The following is a 27268-nucleotide window of genomic DNA, read 5'->3' on the forward strand; positions in this document are numbered from 1 at the left end:
CATTGTAAAATACCTCCTAATCTATCATTTTGGAAAGGCAATGGCACCCCACTCCAGTACTCTTGCCTGGCAAATCCCATGGACGGAGGAGCCTGGTAGGCTGCAGTCCATGGGGTCGCGAAGAGTTGGACATGACTGAGCGACTTCACTTTCACTTTTCACTTTCATGCATTGGAGAAGGAAATGGCAACCCACTCCAGAGTTCTTGCCTGGAGAATCCCAGGGATGGCGGAGCCTGGAGGGCTGCCGTCTATGGGGTCGCACAGAGTTGAACACGACTGAAGTGACTCAGCAGCAATCTATCATTTATTTATTAACATCATCTATGGAGATCATTTAACAAAATCCTTAATTTTGATATTATCAAATGCATTACTTAACCCCCTAAAAAGAGAGGTTTGGAAGGTCTTAATTAAGAACCTTTTGGCTATCATCAAACTGTAAAGGTATCTTTCAACAATTTCTCCTATAAGCTTTATAGTTTTACCTCTCAAATTTTGGTCTTAAGTCTAAGTGGGTTTCACCTTTAATAGGTTAAGAAATACAGGTTTGATATTTTTTTAGCAACCATCACCACTATCTAGTTCCAGAACTTTCTCATCACCCCATTAAAAAAATATAATTTTTAACTATAGTTCCACTTATTTTAATATTTGAGTATTTACCTTTTTGATTTTAATACTGCCTAATATGACTGCTTCAGACTGACTATAACATAAATTGAAAAATTTCAACATTTTCTACTCAACAGTTTAGATCCAATAACTATATATTTATAATTTATAATATTAAAATAAAATAACTGAAGTTAAACAGTATACCTTTGCAGGTGTATGTATCCAGATGGCTGGGTTGAATAAAATGTGATCACAAAGCTGCTTCAGCAAAGGTGCTCCGTGAGATAAACCATCAAGGTATTTTGCAAACGATAAAAACTGCTCCAGGACAGCTCTAGTTATATGAACTCTTGATGACTAAAGAAAGAAAGTAGAAATTCAAGCTCATGCTTTTCATTTAGTACTCAGGAAATATGTATGTTTGACAGGTATGCTTCTTGGTACTGAGGAAAGACTAGTTAACAAAACACAAAACTGGAAAAAATAAAAATAACTTACATTCTAATAAAAGAGAAGACAAGAACATCCAATAAACTTAAAAAGGTAAAACATGTAACATGATAAATATAACAAGTGTATGAAAAGTGTGAAAAAAGAACATGAAGTGAATGGAAAATGTGTGGAAGGGTGGTTTAAAGAGATTTTACTGAGAAGGTAACATTTAACTAATTTGAAGTATAAGGCTAGCAGGCTAGCAATGATTTTGTATTAGTAGGCTATGTGACAAAACACAGACAGTGAGATCAGCAACAGTCTGACAAAATTCAAACCAAGCCTTAGAACATAACTTTAGATGAAAACTTCGTAAGATGGAAGAAATAATCCTAAAAAAATAACTTATTGCAAGGGGGAGGTAGACAAAGATAAATAAATATTTGAGTTACAAAAAAGCAGATTGGTCACTCATTTTAAAGGAACTTTAATACAAAAAGTAATACTACTTTAAAATTCTAAACTATTTTAACCATGGATAGGGGAATAAGGCTATGGTTTTTCCAGTGGTCATGTCTGGAGGTGAAAGTTGGACTGTGAAGAAAGCTGAGCACTGGAGAATTGATGCTTTTGAACTGTGGTGTTGGAGAAGACTCTTGAAAGTCCCTTGGACTGCAAGGATATCCAACCAGTCCATCCTAAAGGAGATCAGTCCTGGGTGTTCACTGGAAGGACTGATGTTAAAGCTGAAACTCCAATACTTTGGCTACCTCATGTGAAGAGTTGACTCATTGGAAAAGACTATGATGCTGGGAGGGATTGGAGGCAGGAGGAGAAGGGGACGACAGAGGATGAGATGGCTGGATGGCATAACCAACTCGATGGATGTGAGTTTGAGTGAACTCCGGGAGATGGTGATGGACAGGGAGGCCTGGCGTGCTGCAATTCATGGGGTCGCAAAGAGTTGGACACAACTGAGCGACTGAACTAACTAAACTGAACTGAGGGGAATAAAATTAAAATAACAGACAACCCTGTATGCGAGACAGCAAAAGAGACACAGATGTATAGAAGTCTTTTGGACTCTGTGGGAGAGGAAGGGGGTATGATTTGGAAGAATGGCATTAAAACATGTATAATATCATATAAGAAATGAATCGCCAGTCCAGGTTCGATGCAGGATACAGGAAGCTTGGGGCTGGTGCACTGGGATGAACCAGAGGGATGGTATGGGGAGGGAGGAGGGAGGAGGGTTCAGGATGTGGAGCACGTGTACACCTGTGGCAGATGCATGTTGATGTATGGCAAAACCAATACAATATTGTAAAGTTAAGAAAAAAAATAACAGAGCAATAGTTAGAACCTATCTTATAGATCAGATTTTAGCCTATAAAAATTGTCATGTGTCTATAAAAACACTTAAGTGATATAAAATCAGATTGACCATTAGGAACATATTCATTTGAGGAACTAATTCATAATCTGGAAATAAGCTTTTAACTTCTCCACCTAATTAAAAGATATGCTTAGAAGCATCAGGTGGGTCCTTTAACATCATTAAAAAAAAGTTATTTTGTTCTTCACAGCAATTTATACTGTTGGGTAGCTTTTTAAATTCGAAAATTTATCTTTAGGACACATTTTTCTACAATTGTGCTTTTTTATTGGCCACACAAAATCCTACCAGGCATAAAATGAAAGTTCTTCAAAAGCATGTGACCTTTACCTATAAGTATGCAGTACTTATTCTGTCTACCTTGGATAACTGTTATTTACATATCTTTCTTTCCTGATATTAAAAAAGGATACTATCTTATTCATCTTTTAACTGTCTGGAACCTGCCATAATTCTTCACTAAATGTTTAACTGAATTCATGTCAAATTCAAGAACAGAGTAAGAATAAAACAGATAAGACAAAACACTGATCAGAAGAGGATAGAAGGATATCCAATTTTGTTTTAATGTTTTAACTAAGATAGATTGAAAATATTTTTAAACTATGATATTTGTTTTCATTTTGTCAAGGAAAGCTATTTTAAAAAGAGACTTATTCTTGGATAATTTATAGTTAGTTCCTTAGTCACTCAGTTGTGTCCAATGCTTTGCAACCCCATGGACTGTATCCCACCAGGATCCTCTGCCCATGGAATTTTCAAGGCAAGAATACGAAGTGGGTTGCCATTTCCTACTCCAAGACAATTTATAGTTATTAATCTGTAAAGTGCAAGCTCTGAAATTTAAACTATATGATGTTACTTTTGTGTGGTAACTGAATACCTAGTTTGCAAGAAGTGCTATATAAGGGGTGAATAAACACATTTGGAAGTATAATCTGGGAAGCTAGAAAAAACTATTTTATTGTAATATCTACTCCAAAAAGTTATTAAGCCAAATAAGAGTGATGAATGTTAGAGAGAGAAATTGCTATGCAGTAAAAAGAGGTCTTCCCCACACTTAAAGCAGCCCACAATGAAATGGATTGCTAGAAATGTTTTTAAAGAACCTCTTCTATCTCCCTCTCTCTCTCTCTCTCTCTCTCTCTCTATATATATATATATATATATATATAAATATATAAATATATAAAACATGCATCATATATCAAGCAAACTATACATTGTGGGAAATTATTTTAATTACTAGAGGTGTATCATAACGTAGTCGATCTTCATTACCCATTTAGCTCCTTATGGACACCAAGATCTATCATTTATGTGTATTATTATTGTTGTCAGAGAGAGAGCATCAAAATTTTCACAACATTAAGTTCAAAAGAGACCGAGACCTAAGCTGATCAGTCAAACTGGAGGGAAGGATCTTCTTCAGTAATTGGGAGAAAAGAGCTCTCTCCACTTGGATGTGAAGGCTTATAGCACCAAGTCGGCCCAGCAACTCTATGACCACAAAGAATAATAGCTACAAGCACAAAAGCATAACTGTAGGTAGCAGTAGAGAGAGAGAGAAAAACCTGGTCTCTGATGACATACATAATTGAGACTTAAGCTAACCCTGAAGTCCAACTTACTGGATATGTTTTTCTGGCTGTAATGAATTATTTTCCAACCTTCCCCATCCTATTTCTGTGCTTCCAGTGGGTTTGGCTAGTTGAAGACTCCAGCAGGAAATTAAAGGATAGGAAGAAAATGAAGTCTGGGACATTCATCTCCCTGGCTTCACCCCTTGAGGTCAATACATTATATTCCTTTATTAAAGGCCACACTCTAGTCAGGTATACTTCTCCTATACTTAAAATATCTTTCTATTTGAATTGTGTTTTAAACATACATTCCTCTCATCTCTTCAAATGTTGATATTTCCTTTAACAATGCTCAGAAATCATTTAAAGAGCCTTGTATTAAATGCTTTCAATAATCAAGTTTGAGCACAGCATCTGTTTCCTAACAAGACAACTGATAAGCCACCTATCACTAGACTTCCAGTTACACTAGCAAGCATATTCCCTTAATGTTTAAGATAATTAATCAAATTCTTATTAACCACAATAAAAATACTGAATACATCAAACTGCCTCCAAGTTTTTTTTCAAATTCATATTTTGGCAAATAAAACAAAACAAAAATACCTTAAAAGTTTTTCATGAAATAGTCTAAACATAATGAATAAGATGGCCTCTCACTAGACTATTTTCTTTAATAATTAACTTGTATCTTCTAAAACAAGGAGATAAAGCTAAGTGACAGTTAACCATTAACTTGTTATTAGTTGATAAATAAAAATGGAACTTTATTATCTACACTACTCACCTAACAGATGATTATTTGAAAATAAAACAGGTGAACATTAATATAAGAAAAAATAAAAAGTTATTCTTTTACCCTGATGCTGGGAAAGACAACACAAAAGAAGAAAAGGGTGGCAGAGGATGAGATGGTTAGATAGAGTCACTGACTCAATGAACACGAATTTGAGCAAACTCTGGGAGATAGTAAAGGACAGGGAAGCCTAGAGTGCTGCAGTATATGGGGTCACAAAGAGTTGGACACAACTTAATGACTGAACAATGACAACAATTATTTTATGTAATCAGATAAATACATAAGCCCTTTACATTTATTTAATTCAATTCAACAAATACATATAAAAGAAGACATACTTTTAGGTAGAAGATACAGCAATAATATGCAAAAAATGTTGTCCCTGTTTTCATGAAGCCAAGGCATACACTATAGCAGAAGGAAGCAGAAAACAAAAAGTAAAAAAAAAAAAGCCAGATTGGTGCTATAAAAATTAAGCAGGGAAATAATCATTGATGGTTAGCAAAGGAGTACTAGTCTATTGAGTTATCAGAGAAGACTTCTCTGATAAAGTGTCATAAGCAAAATCCTAAATGACGTGTAGAATCAAGCCATGTGGATATCTACAGAATTACCAAAGCAATGTGAAAAGAAAATGCAAAAGTCCTATGAAGAGCTCATGCTTACTATTTTAGTTTTTAAGAGAAAGCTCTTCAAAGAGGCCTTTGTACGGTCAGTGTGGCTGCAACAGAGAAAGAAAGAATGAGAGTGGTAAGGGATATGTCAGAGGTAAGAGACTTATGAATTTACTTTGAGAAGGATGGACTAGAAGGACCTGGCACATTTCAAGACTAATCTGATTGCAAGCAAAAAATGGACTGTGGGTAACTAGTGGTGAACGATGATGACAGTGTGAATAAAAATGGGCATAAAAACAAGTAGAGGAGTATTAATAAATAGCTCCAGTACTCTTGCCTGGGAAAATCCCATGGATGGAGGAGCCTGGTGGGCTGCAGTCCATGGGGTCGCTATGAGTCAGACATGACTGAGCAACTTCACTTTCACTTTTCACTTTCATGCACTGGAGAAGGAAATGGCAACCCACTCCAGTGTTCTTGCCTGGAGAATCCCAGGCACAGGGGAGCCTAGTAGGCCGTCTATGGGGTCTCACAGAGAAAAGACACAACTGAAGTGACTTAGCAGCAGCAGCAGTCACTGATTCTGGATATGTTTTGATACTAAAACAACACAGTATGCTGCCAGAAGGAATTCTGTGTGTGAAAAAGAGTCAAAAAAGAATTAACATTTTTTATCTGAACTACTTGTTGAAGGGCAATACTGCTAACTGAGACAGAGAAGAGTAAAGGACAAAAGATTTGAAAGGAAAATCAAAGGTAACAGTTTGGATAATTTAAATCTGTGAAGCTTATTAAACATCTAAGTGGAATCAGATTCAAGGGAGAGGCTGGTAGTTGGGGATACACATTTGAGTATAAGCATCTGCAGTATAAGGAAAGCTAAGGGAACCCTGAGCTCAATCAGAGTACAGTGTAAACAGAAAAGTGACAAGATTTCTAGGATTAAGCACAAGGATACCACAGGCTTTAAAGTTTAGGAAGAAGGACTAGGAGAGAATTAAAGGAGGCCAAGGAGATAAGAAGAAAGCAAAGAAATAATGTTGTTACAAAATGCAATTGAACAAAGCAGTTCAAGAAGGAAATAATGTTAAACTAAAATATCAATAAGTCAAATAAGACTTAACATTGATATGTCATTTTAAGAGAAGCATAAGGATTAGAATGGGAATGGATCTATGACTACATAGGATTCCAGGAATATAAAAATATTTAATTTTGAAAATCAACTAATGTAACTCAGTAAACTAAGAAAAAAATATAGAAAAATCATAATTATCTCAAATAATGTAGAGAAGGAGTGATGCTAAAGCTGAAACTCCAATACTTTGGCCACCTGATGCAAAGAGCTGACTCATTTGAAAAGACCCTGATGCTGGGAAAGATTGAGGGCAGGAGAAGGGGATGACAGAGGATGAGATGGCTGGATGGCATCACTGACTTGATGGACATGAGTTTGAGTGAACTCCGCGAGTTGGTGATGGACAGGGAGGCCTGGCGTGATGCGGTTCATGGGGTCGCAAAGAGTCGGACACAACTGAGCGACTGAACTGAATGCAGACAAAGCATTTGATGATTAAGAGTGTGAAAAGGCAAGTCACAGAGGAAGAGATATTATTGATGCATATCCAATAAGGACTCATATCCAAGATATATACAGAATTCCCATGAACCAATAAGAAAATGACCAACAATTCAAATGACAAAGTGGAAATACTCTGAATAGGTATTTAGCAAAAGAGCACAACTTAAAGGACAACAAACATGTGAAAATGCTCAACTTAATTTGTAATCAAAAAAATGCATATTAAGACATAAAGTGATCCACAGAATAGAAGACTATCTTTGCAAATCATATATCTAATAAAGGATTGGGATATAGAATAAAAATTTCCTACAATTCAGTAATAAAAAGGAATACCACAGTTTTTAAAAATGGTCTTTGTAATAAATATTTCTTAAAAAATACACAAATGCTCAACATCATTTAGACATCACAGAAATGCAAATACAAAAGTGATAAAACATTTCACATCCACTATGATGGCTAGAATACTAAAAAAAGTCAGATAATAACAAAGGCTTCCAAAGCTGTGAAAAGACTAGAAACCTCATACACTGCTGAAGGACTGTAAAATGATGGAGCTATTATTATTAGTCTAATGTTCTTTTTATTTGATTTGAAGACTTTTCACAATATTTCTAATTTTAAGCTAAGTTTTAAGTGTACAAGTGAATGCTCACTTTAAAATTATGCTAATAAGCTCTCAGTAAATCGATTAAGTATATTTAAGAGGTAGTTCCTGATAGTGATCAGGAACAGCAGTGTCACAAAGGTATTTCATAATATCTAACTCCTGTCAAATGTAATTTAACACAAGTCTTGAAAACAGCTCTTAATACTTCAGACATAGGAAAAGAGTATTCTATTATTAAAAATAACTAAATAGACTTAATGAAAACATTAATAAATTTACTGAAAAAATTATCTGACTAAAAAATGCTGTCTATGATATTTTATAATTTATTACTCCTCTAGCCTTCAAGAAACAAAAGTACTTGTTTCAAAGAAAACACAGAAGAATTTTAAATGTAGATCAATCTGAGGTTAAAAAAATATTTCCAAAAGACCTCTAAATTTTATTTCTCAAGAGAAAAATAAGTTTATTTCTCTTAGTTCAGGTCTCACCTCTATTATTTTCTTGGATAGTTCCATTTACAAAGCATCTGAATGTCATATGAATGTTAATGATTAACTCTTAAGAAGAGGTTTGGGAGCACTAATGATGGTGATAGATATTTCTTAAGGAAAGAAAAAAACTTATTTATGAAATATCACTTTACTGTTTGAAGGAAATCACATGGTACAATCAAACTCCTGTGAGACCATTATCAGAAACTCAGCACTCATTGCCATTATAGTACAGTTGTAACTAAAGCAAATGTCATTAAAAAAGCAGGGCATAAATGACACACATAGGAAGAATTAAAGTGATCTAGTTTGCACTGTTTACACTATGTATTGATTAGAAAAAAATGCTACTTTAAACATTCAAATATATTAAAATCAGGGACAAAGCAAAAACTAATGTTTCTGTTGCTACCAAATATAGGTTTTTGTTTACTACCTTAAAACTGAGAAAGAAAGCAAAAAGAAAAAAAGTAAATCCACTTAAAACTAAAATTGATAAAATGTGTAAGAAACTTGGTTTGAATGCAAAAGACAGCAAAGAATCAATTAGAAAAATAATTAAGAGAAACATTTCTAAATTTGAAGACAAGTAGATGAAATAATTTTTCTTTAGTTTCTATTTTTATTCAAAATTTCTTTATTATGTAGATTTCTAACACCCAATTTAGTGTCTATACATATATTCAAGTACATAACTTAAAAATATTTGTGAATTAACCAAATATATGACCTCTGCAGTCAATGTAAAGGGGAGACTACAGAAAAAAAGTATAATGAGTGACTGTCAGTGGTCCATCTGTGTAAAGCCATCAATACATTTCACTTACCTTTTCAAGTAAGTAGCCAATGACTAAAAAGCCTTTTCCACCCAGCATCTGTTCTTGCATGGCTACTGAACTTTTAAGTAGTTCAACCAGGAATGCCAAAAGAGTAGCACTGCATGTAAAGTACAGATAATTCCATTATGTCACCATCAAATATTGATCATAAACACAATTTTATTAATCTAAAAGGTAACAATCATATTCAATTTTAATCTATTTTGCTGTTATCTTAGGTAAGAATATTTCTCACAAGCATGAAAAAAATAAGGTTTTATATCTTTAAAATTAAACATTATATAGAAACATAACTATGGAGTTATTTTACATTCCAAGGTAAAATATCTAAGTTTATCTTTATACATATATATTCCCTGAAGTAAATCTTACATAAGAAACATACTTTTCCATAATAAAAACTACCATGATATTCTTTTGAAGCCCATGCTCTCTTAGAAAATTTAAAATATTTTAACAATATTATTTTGGTCACCTTTTTTTTTTAAATAAACTTTTCATTTAGACCTATTTTTCAAAAACAACTTATATATATATATACACACACATACATATATTAAAATATCTAGAGAAATATGCAACATATTACTTATGTCCCATATATGCCCTCAGGAAAATTCATGAGAGCAAAGAAAATAAGATGATTTATGTCATACTGAAATAAAAAGTGACAACTGATGACACAATGTATACACAAATACATAAAAGCACAAAAAGATATGTGCCAGACAAAGATAATGTACTTGGTATGTCTGTGGAATGAAGGAAGAAACAAAAGAAAAATAAATGATTGCATTACGTTAAGCTTTGTTAATGTATTACTTCACAAAATTACACAATTTTCAAATCAGCAGCATTGATACATGGCAGCATTCCTAATCAAGAAAATATATACTCTTCATAATATATCTTTGTTGTAGTTTATAATAATAAATAACTCCAAGCCAAACTTTATCAATACTTAAAATAATATCCACTTACACTGGTTTATAGTATACCCCAAATTGTATATTTAGATTTATATAAATTTCTAAATATATTTTAGATTCACAATTACTCATTTCTACATGAAATTAAGAAAATTTGGTAACGAGGAAAATTTGAAGACTCAAAAGGAACTAAAGTTATTCTATTTTCTGAAGTTACTCTAGTTCTTCAGGTTTCTATAGGATTAACACCACATTTCTCTGATAATGGGGCTATTTTTGTTCAAATCAGAAATATTCTCATAAAAAGAGTCAATAGAAAATTAGCATCATTATTATCACTATAAAAATTGATAGTTTAATGGAAAGCCTGATATAAGCTAGATAGTATATATTAAATATTTTAAATAAAATACTTTGTTTCAAGAAATTAAATTCAATTATATTAACTGGTCTTCTGTCTTTAAACCACATAAAAGAAAATAGTAAACTAGTATTGCAAATCACTGATATTCTTGTACTTTGTCCTAAAGTCAAAGATAGATATTTGTAAGAAGAACACAAATAGCAAGGAATCCCCTGGGATTTTATTTATTTATTTTTTTAATGTTTCTGTAAAGAACACCTATAAGCAATCTAGTCCATTTTACATGAATTTTATCAATAGTCAAAGCCACTTCACAAATAATTGCTTAAGCATTAGCACACATAATAGGTCTGCCTAAGTGTCTGAAAAAAAATAAAGAAAACTATTGCATAGAAATTATACAATTTCCTGACCTGTTCATGGAATTCTTACCTACACATGAGTTAGTGCTTTAGTGGGAAAGAACAACTAAAATTCCTAAACATCAGCACTGCCAAAAAGAAAGACTAGAAATGCCTCACCATGGTTCCTATGGTCCATGAAATAAAATACAAAGTAAGTATTTCTTACAATAAATCACGCTCCTATACGGAACTATACAAAATGACAAAGATGCCCTAGACGTTCTTATTCTTTGATGTCAAAAGGAACACTCTTTCTCAAACTAATGAATTAATTAAGACTTCTAAACATGGTGGAGTTCCCTTACAAAATGAGAAATATTAATTTTATTATTCCAAAATATTAACAAAGACAAGCCATATAATGTTAATTTTACTTCAATTTTAACTATGACAACAACTGAAAAGTAAAACGCATTCACTAACAAAAGTATTTTTAATTTATACCTAAAACCCAATGCAATAGCAATACTACATCTTTTCAAAAATATCTTTAAAATAGGTATATTTGACATGGTGGACTTATTAGTAAATAGATGGCCATCTTCGAAGAGGTACATTTTCAAACATAATTTAACAAACTTACCAGTAACTAAAATGCATCGGATTGCTTCAGGGCTCACAATAAACTTGCAAAATTCTGTGTACTGCCATACAAAATTTCTCTCCATTCTTGCCTATTTCCAACTCCCCTAGATACAAAGGCAAATATAAAGGATACTTCAGCCCATTCCTATATCTCCTACATACCACTTCCTGTCTAGACACATCAGTTCATCTGTAGAGGATCTAAATATTTAGGATAAACCAAAAAGCAAGTATTTGTATCAGCCAAAACTAGTATACACAAGACAGAACATTCTTTTGAAAAGTATAGCAATACCCAGAAACAGATTTTCACAGGAATATTTTATTTGATAGAGAAAAAGTAAACTGATTTTTACCTCAGAAAGTCAAATTGCTAAACTTTTCAACAGATAGTACTATAACATGTTCTGTAAGTAGTGATTCTACTTCAGGAATGGTTAAGGGTTTTTAATACTGTCTTCTTTTAAGGAAAATGACACTAATAACCTACAGGGTTATTTCTTCAAAATAATTACCATCTTTGGATCCTTAATGAATTTTAATTAAGAAATATTTATTTCAAATATACTAATAAAGGGCTAGACCTTAAGCAAAAATGAAGGAAATAATATGATAATACCTCTATGACTGAGCATATTAATAATCTCTTTACTGGTCCACATTATTAAGAATAACCACAATAGTCTTGCCCCATAAATAACTGATCATAATAAATAACTATGTATAAACATGACTCATTTTTGTTACTAATGAAAAAATATGTACTACCTTTAGGAGTCATTAAAATTTATGTCAATATAGATCTTGACTTTATTTTAATCTAACAATCCATTTCAATTTCTTCATTATTTTTTAAAAAATAACTAATGTAGATAATTCATGTAATGTGATTTCAATTCTTATTATCTTGAAGGAATTTTACTATTTAAATATACAATATATCATAAAGATAGACCTAAAATATCTGAAATGAGTAAGACTGAATATATAACCTAAGTTCAATTCAAAGACAGTTCTTTGGGTACAGGAAACTGGCTTCTCAATTTACGTTGTACTGAAACAATCAAATTACCTCAGCCAGATGGGCTTTTTAAATGCATTAAGAAGAATGGAATTAATAATGTAAAAATTTGAAGGTTCCCCCTGAAATTCAACACCCTCTCCACTTACATAAGGGTGTTTTTAATCTCTTAAGAAACCTAACAGGCAAAATAACTGTCAGAATAAATTCAGAAATAGATTACGTTCTAACAAGATTTAAGGTACCTGTAACAGAGGAAAATCTTTTGACTTTTTCATATGCTTTCATCTTTTGGGTAGCCCAATCTACTACTGAGAAACACTGAAATCTTGCAAAAGATGAATACATATATAAAATATCTAAAACATAGTTTCTATGCTACTTCTTTCACTACAAAACTCTTCCAAGATGAAAGCGATCCTAGTAGGAATAAAACCGTAAAAGAAATCAACTCAAGTCCATACCCAAAATAATTTCACACTCAACATAATTAATTTCCAGTGATACATACAAAAAACATCCCACAAGTTAGAGGAGTTAAATCCATTCACAGTTCAAAATTAGAAAGGTCTAAACCAAAAGTTTCTAACTCCAGGTACTTTTAGCAGTCACTTTTGGACCAAATGTTCCTGAAGATGCTATCTCAAAAGACTGCTACCTAACTGGCTACTTAGGCAATAAACCCTGATACACAAATTGTCATTCATCAATTCAGACATCAAATGGAGATACATGCTGAAATAAGTAAAATACATTTATCTTCAAAGTCAAATAAGGAAAACAGTGAAATGTGGGACAGCAAAATGTGAGGACAGATGAAATACACTGGGGAGCACATGAAATCCTTAGACCCTAAGCCATGGAATCTCTCCTCAGTAATTTCTACCTTTTCTTTCAGCTTCAGGACTGAATTGCTATCACTGTCTTGGTTGTCAGGGAACATTATTTAAAGGCCCTACTAAATATTAGTCAGGCTATTACACGTTTTTACCTTTCTTGCTCTGGTAACAGATTTTAATTTTATGTTTCATCAGCCTATTTTGTTTCTGACAAGATATATTAGAGCAAAAAAATAGACATTTGTAAAATTGCAACTGAAATCTTTCAAAGTCTGTCTTATGAAGAAAATGAAATTTTAAAATTTGTACATGTAAAGGAATAAATTCCAAACCTCTTATGGCATCATTATGTGTAAGTTTATAGCATTTACCAGAATTTACATTGTATGACAACCAAATAGCCTTTTGATCATCTCTGTTCACAGTTCTCTATAAACAACCAATAGGTATTTATTAAAAGGTTCCAATGTAAAAAAAGATAATGCTTAAAGCCTATGTGTAATTTAATTTCAACCAAAGGATGTTCACAATGCTGTAAATGTCCTAGACTTTTACAAAAGCTTTCTGGGCATGTTACAAGTGGGACCACCACTGTATATGTAATCCATGAATACATGCGAAATTTAGAAATTTAATGATGAAACTCCCTAATACCTAAGAACTTCAAAGCTTCAAAGGAAAAATAGAGATAAATTATAAGGATGAATAAGTGATCTTAACTATATATTCATATGCTATGCCTTTCAAGAGTAAAACATGCAAAGCAGGGAGGCCAAATAGCCAGGTTCTTCTCCTGATGCTGGCTCTACTTTCAGCCAAGCCCCAGCCTATTTTACAGAGGTAGGATTAAAAACATACCTTGTAAGTGCTGAAACCGCCATAAAATAAAATAAATATTAAAACAGCTAGCTACACAGAAAGGTGAAATAATTATTTGATAGTTAAGCTTCACAAACGTTCAAGAATTTTCTATCCTTTTCATAATTTATTTCATTTTTAAATGATCTTAGTTAAATCAACTCCTTTACTTCTTTTCTGTGTGTTTGTGTGTGTATATAACATGTTACTGTAACTCCATCACAATCAAGATAAAAACAAGTTTGATCACACACAAAAAACTCATTTATCCTTAGACCTTTACAGTCACATTCTCCCAACAGCCAAAACAACCTTGGATAGCTACTTGTCTCTGATAGTGATATAGTTTTGACTTTTCAAGAAATGTTATATATATATATAGAATCATACTGTATGTAATCTTAATATGTACTTCTTTACCAAAATATATTGTCTGAAAATCATCCAAATAGTTACATGTATCAGAAGTCTCTCTTTTTTTTTTTTCTTAACTTTTAATTGATGAAGAGTATTCCCTTGAATGAACAGACTATCTAAAGGGCACATCTGAACTGTACCTGTGCATGCTAAGTCGCTTAAGTTGTGTCTGACTCTTGCCGATCATATGGACCATACCCTGGCAGGCTTCTGTCCATGAGATTCTCCAGGCAAGAATAATAGAGTGGGTTGCCGGGCACTCCTCCAGGGGAACTTCCTGACACAACCCAGGGATCAAACCCGTGTCTTTTATGTCCCCTGAATTTGCAGGCGGGTTCTTTACCACTAGTGCCACCTGGGAAGCCCGAATTGTACCAAGATTATGGCAATTATGAACAGTTGGACTACTATAAACATTCACATAAAGGTTATTGTGTGAACACTTTTCACTTATTTTCTCACAAATACAAATCCAGGAGTTGAAAGTTGTTATATAAGTACATGTTTAACTTAATAACAAACTGCCAATTGTCAGAATGGCTGTACCATTTGCCAATGCCACCAGTAATATGTTCCAGTTGCTCTTCATCCTTGCTAGCACTTGGCATCATGCATATTTCATTTTTTTAGCCCTTCTAAAAATGTTCAGCTACATCTCAGAGCATTTTAAATATATCTGATAAGAATGTTAAACATTTTTTCATGTGCTATTTTGACATCCTTATATCTTCTTTGGTGAAGTATCTGCTCAAATCTTTTGTCCATTTTTTAAAACTGGATTTTATGCTTTCTTATTAATAGGGTTCAAGAGTTAGTAGTCTTGATATACGTCCTTTGTCAAATAAGTGATTTTCTATCATCTTCCTCCAATCTGTAAAAGGTCTTCTCATTGTTTCTTTTGTAGAGTAGAATATTTTAACTTTGATGAAGCCAGTGTCAAATTTGCCAGTCTTTTTCTTGTATATATCACACTTTTGGGTCATGTCTAAAATGACTTTGTCTAGCCTAGATCACAAAGATTTTCTCCTATGTTTTCTCAAAAAGTCCTACAGTTTTATATTTTACATTTACGGTTGATATTTGAGTTAGATTTTATTAAGGCGTGAGGTTGTAGTCAAGATTCATTTTTAGCATACAACTATCTTTCCTCCTATACGGTAGATTTCGCACCTTTGATAAAAACCAAACAAACAAAATTAAGAGTACCTATTTTAGTTTTAAACAGAAAAGACTTCAGGGGAAGGAAAATATCAGAGATTACGAACAGCATTACCCAACGTTAATGGAGTCAATTTTCTAAGAAGACAACATCTAAAGTGTATATACCTAACAACAGAGTTTAAAATTATGTAAAACAAAAACTGATATAATAAGGAGAAACAGATGAAATCATTATCATAGTTGGAGATTTCAACATCCCTATCTCAGAAATGGACAACTAGTGGTTAGAAAACCAGTTATGACTTAGTTGAACACAACAATAAACAAACAGCTGGAGATAACTGACAACTATATACTACTTCATTCAACCACAGCAGAATAAACATTTCTCTCAAGCTCACATAGAACATTCACTAAGATGGACTGCATTCTGGGAAACAAAACACATGTAATAAGTTAAAAATAATGGATATTACACAATTTACTCTCAGATTACAATGAAATTAACTAGAAACCAGAAAGACTTTAAACAGAAAGACAAATGGAAAATCCCATAATGTGAACATTAAACAATACACTTCTAAATAAAACATGAGTCAAAGAAGAAACCTTGAGAGATATTAAAAATATTTTAAATGAAGAAATGAAAATGAAAATATGACTTATCAAAATTTGTGGAATAAAATGAAAGCAATGATTCCTGGGAAATTTATAACATTGAATGCTGTGATACTGTGATTTTAATAAAAAACATCTATTTGTTCTTGGCCCCATTTCTGGCACAGAGCTTTGACACAAAGCTCCCTTTAAATTTCTTTAGGGAGGGGAGCAATAAAGGTGTCTTTTGTCATGTTAGTGAAGTGACCTTTAGAATTTACTTAAGGATGAAAGCTAGTTGCCAACCTGCCGCAGCTGCTGCTGCTGCTAAGTTGCTTCAGTCATGTCCGACTCTGTGAGACCCCATAGACGGCCTCCCACCAGGCTCCCCCATCCCTGGGATTCTCCAGGCAAGAACACTGGAGTGGGTTGCCATTTCCTTCTCCAATGCATGAAAGTGAAAAGTGAAAGTGAAGTCGCTCAGTCGTGTCTGACTCTTAGCGACCTCATGGACTGCAGCCTACTAGGCTTCTCCATCCATGGGATTTTCCAGGCAAGAGTACTGGAGTGGGGTGCCATTGCCTTCTCTGAGTTGCCAACATAGCCAACCATATAATCAGAGGTTTGGAACTTTCAGTCCAGTCCCTCCCTCCTCCCACCTATTTACCTCCAGGGAGGGGAGAAGAGCTGGAGAGTGAGTTCAATCATCAACAGTCAATGATTTAATCAGTGATGCCTATATAATGAAGATAACATTAAAAAAAAAAAAAAAAAACAAGAACAAGAGATTGGGAGAGATTCCAGGTATGTGAATAAAAGAAGATGCTAAAAGGTCTGGCACGTCTGGAGAGGGAATGAATGCTCTGTGTCCTTTTCGCATAGCTTGCCCTGTGCATCTCTTCCATTAGGATGTCCATCTGTATCCTTTATCATCCTTTTATAAAGGACTTTATAAAGTCCAGTAAATAAAATGTTTCCCTAAGCTCTGTGAACCACTCTAGCAAAGTAACAGAATCCAACGATGGGAGGTTGAACTTCCAGTTTATAGCCAGTCAATAAGAAGTACTAGTAAGGATTTGGACTTGCAATTAGCATCTAAAGTCCAAGGAGGAGGCTATCAGAACCTACAATCTATAGTCAGTTGGTGAGAAGCACAGGTGATAATCTGGACTTGCAACCAGCAACTAAAGTGAAGAAAGCAAGTCCTGTGAGACTGAGCCCTCAACCTGTGGGATCCGATGCTATGCCAGGTTTGAGTGTCAGAACTGAGTTAAATTATACAATACTCAGCTGGTGTCACAGAGAATTTCTTGGTGGAATGGAAGGAAAACCACACTTCTGCATGTTGAAACAGGGGTGTTCATACCTCTGTAATGAGGTAATTTTTAAAAATATATTTTAAAAAAAAGACCTAAAATCAATAATATAAATTTCTAACTTAATAAGCTACAAATAAAGAGAGTAAATTCAATCCAAAGTAAGAAGTAAAAATAAATAATAAGAATCAGAGTATAAATCAAAGAAATTGAAAATAGGAAATCAATTAAAGCAAAAGCTGATTCTTTAAAAAGATCAATAAAATTGATAAGCTTCTGGTCAAACTAACAGGAATAAAAAAAGAACAAGACAGGAATACTAGTATTAGAAATAAAAGAAGAAACATAGCCACACATCTCATGAAAAAAAAGTGTGAGCAATTCTATGCTGACAGACTTGAAAACCTAAATGAAATTCAGAACCATTCTGCCAAAAGTCACACAAGAATAAACAAACATTTTGAACATATCTACATCTATTAAAAAAACTGAATCAACAATTAATAAGCAGAAATCACCAATCCCAGATGGGTTCATTGGTGAATTCTACCTAACATTTAAGGAAGAAATTATACCAGTTAGTTCTCTACAGATTTTTCAGAGCATGGAAGCAGAGGAACTATTTTCCTAACTCATTATATGAAAAACTACAATGAGTTAGGAAAAACTATCACTCAAATCAAAACTAGACAGTCATAATAAGTACATTCTAGACCAATATCTCCCATGAACAAGTAGGTGAAAATTCTCAACAAAACCTGACCAAACTGAATTTAAACAAGATAAAAGAATCATACACCATAACCAAATGAGATTTACTCAAAGTATGCAAGACTGGCTCAAGATTCAAAAATCATTTTATGTCATCCAACACCCATTACAAAGTGTCCCTGGTGGCTCAGTGGTAAAGAACATGCCTGCCAACACAGGAAACTCAAGTTCGATACCTGGGTTGGGAAGATCCTCTGGAGAAGAAAATGGCAACTCACTCCAGTATCTTTGTAAGGGAAATCCCATGACAGAGGAGCCTGGTGTGCTACAGTCCACAGGGTCACAAGAGTCAGACACGACTTAGCGACTAAACGACACCAACAACAATTACCCATACAGCAATATGCTACAAAAAATTCTCAAGTTCATACCTACAGATGTAGGAAAAGCACTGGACCCAATCGAACAGCCATTCATGATAAAAACTCTCAGGGAACTAGGAATAAAGGGAAACTTTCTCAACTTGATAAAGACTATAAAAAACCTACAGGTAATGTCATATTTAATGATGAAAAATTCAATTTTCCCACTAAGATCAAAAAGAAAGCAAGGATGTCCCCTCTCACCATTCCTTATCAACACTACACTGGAAGTCTCTGCTAATGTGATAAGACAAGAAAAGGAAATAAAACATATACAAATCGGGAAAGAAAACACAAAACTGTTTTGTTCACAAATAGCATGATTATCTATTTTAAAAATTTGAAATAACTGATTAAAAAAAAAAACCCTCCAGGAACTAATAATCTATTAGTTCATTCATTGCTGGTAGGAATGAAAATGGTACAGACATTTTGGAAGAGTTTGGAGGTTTTTTATGGGACTAAACATACTTCTACCAGATAACCCAGCAATCATGATCCTTTGTATCTACCCAAAGGTGTTGAAAACGTATATATACACAAAAACATGCACACGGATATTTATAGAAGCTTTATTTTTAATTGCAAAGACTCAGAAGCAACAAAGATGGCCTTCAGCAGATGAATGGAAAAATAAACTGTGATACATTTAGACTATATTTAGTGCTAAAAGGAAATGAGCTATCAAACCATGAAAAGACACGGAGGCACTTTCACTGCATATTACTAAATGAAACAGGATAATCTGAAATAGTTGCACACTATATCATTTCAATTATATGACATTCTGGAAAAGGCAAAATTATGAAGACCATAAAAAGATCAGTAGTTGCCTGGGGACAATCGAAAGGGTAAAACAAAAAATAAATTTGGGGAAGTGAACATACTTGTTATGATATTATAATATGGCTATATGCCATTATACTTTTTTCAAACCTATAAAATGTATGGCACCAAGATGAGGCCTTAAATATGGAGTTTAAGTGATTATGATCTATCAAAATATATTCATCCTTTTTAAAAAAGATGTTAAAATTTTGGTGACTGACACCGATAATAGGGGAGGGTATGTATTTGTGAAGAAAGGGAGTATATGAAGATCATTTCTGCTACTTCCTTTCAATTTTATTATAAGTCTAAATTTTTCTGAAAATTAACAAAAATAAAAATCCACTTAAAAAAAAGAATGTCAAAAGTAACAGAAAATGAAGAACAGGTTATGAGCTTCTATCTGGAGGAGGCTCAGTCTGAGATAATTTCCTCATGGTTTGGGGTATATGCGCCTAAATATAAGGATGCTAGAGAAAAACCTCTGGGTGTTTTCCATCCTGGTAATAAGACCATGAATCCAGAAACAAAATAAAATAAAAGTCAATAAAATTACAATACTAAATTAATTAGAATAATACCATATTAATTATTTTATTAAAGATTATACTTATTGCACCTAAGGTCAACATATCCACAGGAGGGAATAGGAAGAGAGCAGAAACACTTGGGAGTTTAACACACAGTTTCCACCAGAAATATTGTGTGCTTCTGAGTATGAACTGTGAATATTCAGGCATATGGTAATTTTTCTCAGAAAAGCTAGTGATACTTATGTTAGTTTTAGACTGTATGAGTATCATAATATCAAAATGAATGAAACAATTTACCTTATTTCAGAAGCAATGTAAAGACATAGAAAAACTAAAAGAAATGAATGTTATTCCATGCATAAAATAACATCTTCAATTACAAAATATTATTAAAATGTTGAAGAACAGAGAATGTGGATATGCAAACTAGAGGAAAATTGAGGCAACAAATGCATAAAGATGTGACCGGTTGCCAAAATTCCTGAAATTAATAATTTGTATTTCATTCCTTTGCCAAAACAATGCCTTTCTTTGTTTGTTTCTGGTCAAATATAAAGCAGAAGCCTTCCTTTACGGCAGGAAAAATTCACAAAGCAAAATTATGTGTTGTAAATTAAAACAGCACAAAATAACATAGCACTAAAAACAAATTTCAGTAAATGTAAAGGAAACTTTTTATGAAGGAATTATTGTAGAAAAGCGATCATTTATGGAAAACACTTTAAAATGGGCTGTAGAAAAAAAGCTTATTTGAAAAGTCAATGTAATCAGACATCGTAAGTCTGAAAGAAATAAAATGTCCTTTCTTGTTGATAGCTGACAAACCCATTAAACTGTTAGATGTACTACAAACTGTATTACCAGATATTTTCTGTAAAGGATCCACTGAGTAAAAAAACTTTGCTGACAAAGAAAAGGTTATTTGAACATTACACTATATTTTCCCTATGTTTCAGGCAGAATACTGTATTTTAATTTTTATTTACAGATTAATTTCTACAATAAATTCAATGTAAATTCCATTTTACTCTACTTAAATCTCACTACACAAATTATTATTTGGTTTTCCTCCTTTAATAGTAATAGGTGTGTGTGTGCTGTTGTTGCTATTTTTTATAGTCACTGAGTCATGTCTGACTCTTTTGCAACCTCATGAACTATAGCCCACCAGGCTCCTCTGATCACGGGATTTCCCAGGCAAGAATACTGGAGTGGGTTGCCACTTCCTTCTCTGGAGGATCTTCCCAACCCAAGTATTGAACTCCAGCACTGTCAGGTACGTTCTTTACTACTGAGCCACATGGGAAGCCCCAATAGTGGTATGCTGCTACTGCTAAGTCACTTCAGTCGTGTCCGACTATGTGCAACCCCATAGACAGCAGCCCACCAGGCTCCCCCGTCCCTGGGATTCTCCAGGCGAGAACACTGGAGTGGGTTGCCGTTTCTTTCTCCAATAACGGTGGTATACATACATCAAATATATTTTCTGAGTCTGTTTTGCTTCAAAGAACACTTTCATTACCAATTTTATAAACTTAAAAAAAAAAAGCCAAAATAGCAAATATGCATATAAAGAAGTGAAAGATATATATATTCCTAAGAAATATACAGAAAATAATTCTACAGATACAGAGTCTTAAATGTTTAAATACTTCTGGAAACCAAAATGATAATAATTATATTCTATATATACAAACAACAACCTCCATAAGGGACAGAACCATTACACACAAGAACTGATTTCACTTCTTTAACCTATCAGTTCCAGTGAAACATATGTAGAAATATTTGATATTATATGTATAATAGGCACTTTTCCCTGAACTAAAAACCAGAAAACATGGTCAAAGAATTTTTATATCACTTTGAAGTGTAAGTGGAAATTTAGGTTGTTAAGACATTGAAATGCTAAAATTTTCAGGTAATTTTGTTAGTTGATATATGACAATGATGTTAATCAAGACTTCAAAATGAAAATTTAATTATTAAAGGGGCTATAAAATTCAAGAAAATTACTGGAATATCTTTGGCTAGCCAGATATTTTTTAGGGAAAAAAATCGATTTACACCCACTGAAGAAACGAGTCATAAATATTTACCTTACAAGAGTATTCTTAATTATAAGATCATTGACACAAATGTTTTATGGGATTTGCTGAATTTTTCATAGCTTATATTTGATTAGTCTATTAAACAACCTGTATTGTAACTAGAAACAGAAAGAACACTTTTCTGATAAAAATATTTACATAATTACAAGAACTCATTTACATGATCACTTGTGGTTGGTTTTTAGTTTATAAAATTTGTCAGTTAAAAATAGCATTAAAATACATTTTAGTAATACAAAATTGCATCACATCAAATAGACTACCTACTATTCTCTGAGGAAATAAAACTCAATAATGCTTACTATGTACCAAAGGCTCCTTGTGATAGATATTTTATATATTCTATCTTACTTTAATTGATATTACTATCAGATAAAGACTGCATTACTAAAATCACTCCACATCTTGCAAAGGTGATTCTTAAAGAGTTAATAATCATGGCAGTTCAGAGTGAGAGTTCTGGAATCGGGCTTTCAGAATTGTAATTCTGGTCCTAATCTGCCACTTAATCTCTGTGACCTTTAACAGGCATGAAATTTTTCTCTCCCTTATCAGCAGAGAGGATTAAATGAGATATTATAAACAGCTAATGGCATACAGTAAGCTCTCAGTAAATGCCTTGGGTTAGTACTACACACCCTCAGATAGCCCCAGCACCTAAGAACAGATAGCTTAAAACAGAATACAAGTTTGAGCCTTAGTCTGCCCTAACAACAAAAGATGCATAACACTGTCTCTAAAAAGAGCTACTCAGTGTATTTTTAATCCTTTGATATACAAAATCCTACTTATATCTTGTGCCAGTAAACAGGTATTTTTTCAGAACACATTATTCCTAAGTCAAACACATGGGGAAGATTTGTTTTGCTTTCTATCATCTATAGAATTCAGTAACATGTACTCAAAAAAAGAAGTTGGCGGCTAAGTTGGAGAAGACAGGACATTATTTGTTAATGTCTTGATATACGATCATTCAAATCAAAGGAATATGGTATTTTTAATATACAGACCCTTCGTTACACATAAAATACAGAAGCCATGATTATTTCAAGATTGGAATTATACTTCTTGAAATCATTTATTAAATATTTGTTCATTATTTACTCATTATATAAGTATTTATTAAACCTTTAGTGAAAGGCAATTTGTTTAATTATTGCTCTCGATGACCGCTTGACAGAATGGGATTGAAAAGTCCAATACAAACATTATTAATCCATGAGAAATGAAAAACCTTCCAAATAGCTTTCATCACCGGCAGAATTACTCAAGGTGATGATGGTGATTGAGAATCATTATGAATAGGATGGAATCACTATAACAACTCTGCATAGATGAATTAGTCAAAAATATCACATTAAAAATACTGTATGTGTTTTCAAAAGCTATCATTTATTACATTTTTAGTTCACTTTTTGTTTGTTTTACAATAAAGGCTAAACTACATGTCAAAAGAAAAAGCAGTGAAAAATCTTACTATTGGATATTTAATGGGGATGCTAATGGGGTAGCTACAAAATCTAAAAACCAGCTAAAGAGCACCATCGCAAATCCTTGCAGGTATTTTATAACTCGGTATTGGCTTCCAAACATGGGTTAACACATTCCTCACTTTTAAACCACTATCCTAGAAAATGGATACAGTTCACAATCAGTTTTAATCACTACAACTGAAATTCAAAGTATGAGTCCTACTTCATCACTTAAATAAGTAATTTTCCATTGTAAATAACATCATTGGTAGAACAGCTCAAACAGAAAATAATATGACTCCTACCATAACAACCAATCTCTATGCTTGATGAAATATATTTGAAATATAAAACCATAGTATTAGGATAATCTTAAATAACCCACTGTCATCCGAATAACAAACCCAGCACATATTCAGTGCCTATTGTATCAATCTACATATTTTATTGCATTTAATAATCTAGTGAGTTATTATTATTCTAATTATATAATGGTAGAAACTAAAGAACAAAATAGATAACACACTCAAAGTTGTATTAATGATAAATGCTATATAACACAACACTTCAAAGCAATTATACTGCAATAAACACTTTTTAAAATAATCATTGTGCTGTTGTTCTTCTTCAGTCCCTGAGTCACGTCTGACACCTTTAGACCCTATGAACTACAGCACCCCAAGCTTCCCTGTCCTTCACCATCTCCTGGAGTTTGATCAAACTCAGTGATGCCATCCAACCATCTCATTCTCTGGGGCCACTTTGTCCTACTGCCCTCAATCTTTCCCAGCATCAGGGTCTTTTCCAATGAGTCGGATCTTCACATCAGGTGGCCAAAGTACTGCAGCTTCAGCATCAGTCCTTCCAATGAATATTCAGGACTGACTTCCTTTAGGATTGACTGGTTGGATCTCCTTGCAGTCCAAGGGACTCTCAAGAGTCTTCTCCAGCACCACGCTCAAAAGCATCAATTCTTCTGCACTCACCTCCTTTATGGTCCAACTCTCACATCCATACATGACAACTGGAAAAATTAGCTTTAAATATACAGAACTTTGTTGGCAAATTGTGTCTTTGCTTTTTAATACTCTGTCTAGGTTTAGGTTTGTCACAGCTTTCCTTTCAAGGAGCAAGTATCTTTTAATTTCATGGCTGCAGTCACCATGTGCAGTGCTCTTTGAGCCAAAGAAAATAAAATCTGACACTGTTTCTACTTTTCCTCCCATCTGTTTCCATGAAGTGATGGGACAGGATGCCATGATCTTAGTTTTTGAAAGCTGAGTATTAAGCCAGCCTTTTTACTCTCCTCTTTTACCCTCATCAAGAGGCTTTTTAGTTCCTCTTAGCTTTCTGCCATTAAAATGGTATCATCTGCATATCTGAGGTTGTTGGTATTTCTCCTGGCAATCTTGATTCCAGTCTGTGCTTTCATCCAGCCTGGCATTTCACATGACGTACTCTGCATATAAGTTAAATAAGCAGGATGACAATATACAGCCTTGGTGTATTCCTTTCCCAATTTGGAACCAGTCTGCTGTTCCATGTCCGGTTCTAACTGTTGCTTGTTGACCTGCATACAGGTTTCTCAGGAGGCAGGTAAGGTAGTCTGGTAGTCCCATCTCTTGAAGAATTTTCCACAGTGTGTTGTGATCCACACAGTCATAGGCTTTTCTATAGTCAGTGAAGCAGGAGTAGATGTTTTTCTGGAATTCCCTTGCCTTTTCTATGATTCAACGGATACTGGCAATTTGATCTTTGGTTCCTCTGCCTTTTGTAAATTCAGCTTTTACATCTGGAAGATCTTGGTTCATGTACTGTTGAAGCCTAGCTTGAAGGATTTTGAGCATCACCCTGCACACATGTGAGATGAGCACAACTGTACAACAGTCTGAATTCTTTGGCACTGCCTTTCTTTTGGATTGGAATGAAAACTGATCTTCTCCAGTCCTATGGACACTGCTGAGTTTTCCAGATTTGCTGGAGTATTGAGCCCAGCACTTTAACAGAATCATCTTTTAGGATCTGAAATAGCTCAGCTGGAATTCCATCAGTTTCACTAGCTTTGTTCGAGTAATGTTTCCTAAGGCCCATTTGACTTCACACTCTAGGATGGTTGTTTCTGGGTGAGTGACCACACTGTCTTGGCTATCCAGTAAGACCTTTTTGTCTAGTTATGTGTATTCTTTCCACCTCTTCTTAATCTCTTGTGCTCCTGTTAGGTCTTTGCTGTTTCTGTCTTTTATTGTGCCCATCTTTGCATGAAGTGTCCCTTCAGTATCTCAAATTTTCTAGAAGAGATCTTTAGTCTCTCCCATTCTATTGTTTTCCTCTTAAGAAGGCTTTCTTCTCTTTCCTTGCTGTTCTCTGGAACTCTCTTCAGTTGGGTACATCTTTCCTTTTCTTTCTCTTCTATTTGTAAGGCCTCCTTAGACAACCATTTTGCCTTCCTGCGTTTCTTTTTCTTGGGGATGGTTTAGGTCACCACCTCCTATACAATGCTATGAACCTACTCTGTCTGCCAGATCTAATCCCTTGAATGTACTTGTCACCTCTACTGTATAATCATAAGTGATGTGATTTAGGTCATACACTGGAGGTTTTCCCTATTTTCTTCAATTTAAGCCTGAATTTTGCAATAAGGAGCTGATGATCTGAGCCACAATCACTTTCAGGTCTTGTTTTGCTGACTGTATAGAGCTTCTCCATCTTTGGCTGCAAAGAACATAATCTGATTTCAGTAATGACTATCTGGTGATGTCCATGTGTAGAATCATCTCTTTTGCTAGTTGGAACAGTGTGTTTGCTATGACCAGTGTGTTCTCTTAGCAAAACTCTTGTTAGTCTTTGCCCTGCTTCATTTTGTAGTCCAAGGCCAAGCCTGCCTGTTACTCCAGGTATCTCTTTGACTTCATATTTTTGCATTCCAACTCCCTATAATGAAATGGACATCTTTTTTTGATGTTAGTTCTAGAACGTCTTGTAGGTCTTCAAAGAACTGTTCAACTTCAGCTCCTTCAGCCTCTGTGGTTGGGGAAGAGACTTGGATGTTGCACGGTTTGCCCTTGAAACAAATCGAGAGAACCAAGAGCATCTGTCATTTTTGAGACTGCACCCAAGTACTGCATTTTGGGCTCTTCATTGACATGAGGGCTACTCCATTTCTTCTAAGGGATTCTTGCTCACAGTAGTAGATATAATGGTCGTCTGAATTAAATTTGTCTATTCTGTTCCATTTTAGTTCACTGATTTCTAACATGTAGATGTTCGCTTTTTCCATCTCCTACTTGTATGCTGTATGCTCAGTTGCTTCAGTCGTGTCCAACCCTTTGCAACCCTACAGACTAGCCCACCAGGCTTCTCTGTCTCCTCCTTGATCACATCCAATTTACCTTGATTCATGGACCTAACAGTCCAGGTTCCTATGAAATATTGTTCTGTAGAGCACTGGACCTTACTTTCACTACCAGACACAGCCACAACTGAGTATCATTTCCACTTCTGCGCAGCCTCTTCCTTATTTTTGGAGCTATTTCTCTGTTCTTCCCCAGTAGCATACTGGACACCTATCAACATGGGGGGCTCATCATCAAATGTCATATCTTTTTGCCCTTTCATACTTATCATGGAGTTCTTGAGGCAAGAATACTGGAGTGGTTTGCCATTCCCTTTCCAGTGGACCATTTTTTGTCAGATGGCAATAATAATAAATAAACCTGGGGTTTGAATTC

The 27268-nt window shown here is 34.0% G+C and overlaps 1 protein-coding gene across 11 annotated transcripts in view; it reads right to left on the minus strand.

The window, feature by feature from the left end:
• Positions 1-27268, minus strand: part of NBEA (neurobeachin) — a 673417-nt gene that overhangs the window by 494764 nt on the left and 151385 nt on the right. For 10 of the 11 annotated variants that reach the window (XM_027557433.1, XM_027557431.1, XM_027557423.1 and 7 more), the window contains exons 11-12: positions 8961-9069; positions 822-974 (exon numbers count right to left, since the gene is read on the minus strand). In XM_027557433.1, the coding sequence (XP_027413234.1) occupies positions 822-974; positions 8961-9069 (262 nt within the window). Of the gene's footprint in view, positions 1-821; positions 975-8960; positions 9070-11252; positions 11350-27268 lie in introns of those variants that run through there. The other variant, XM_027557430.1, reaches the window with a different exon arrangement.

The sequence above is a fragment of the Bos indicus x Bos taurus genome, chromosome 12, assembly GCF_003369695.1.
Source record: "Bos indicus x Bos taurus breed Angus x Brahman F1 hybrid chromosome 12, Bos_hybrid_MaternalHap_v2.0, whole genome shotgun sequence".
In the NCBI taxonomy this organism is placed as follows: Eukaryota; Metazoa; Chordata; class Mammalia; order Artiodactyla; family Bovidae; genus Bos; species Bos indicus x Bos taurus.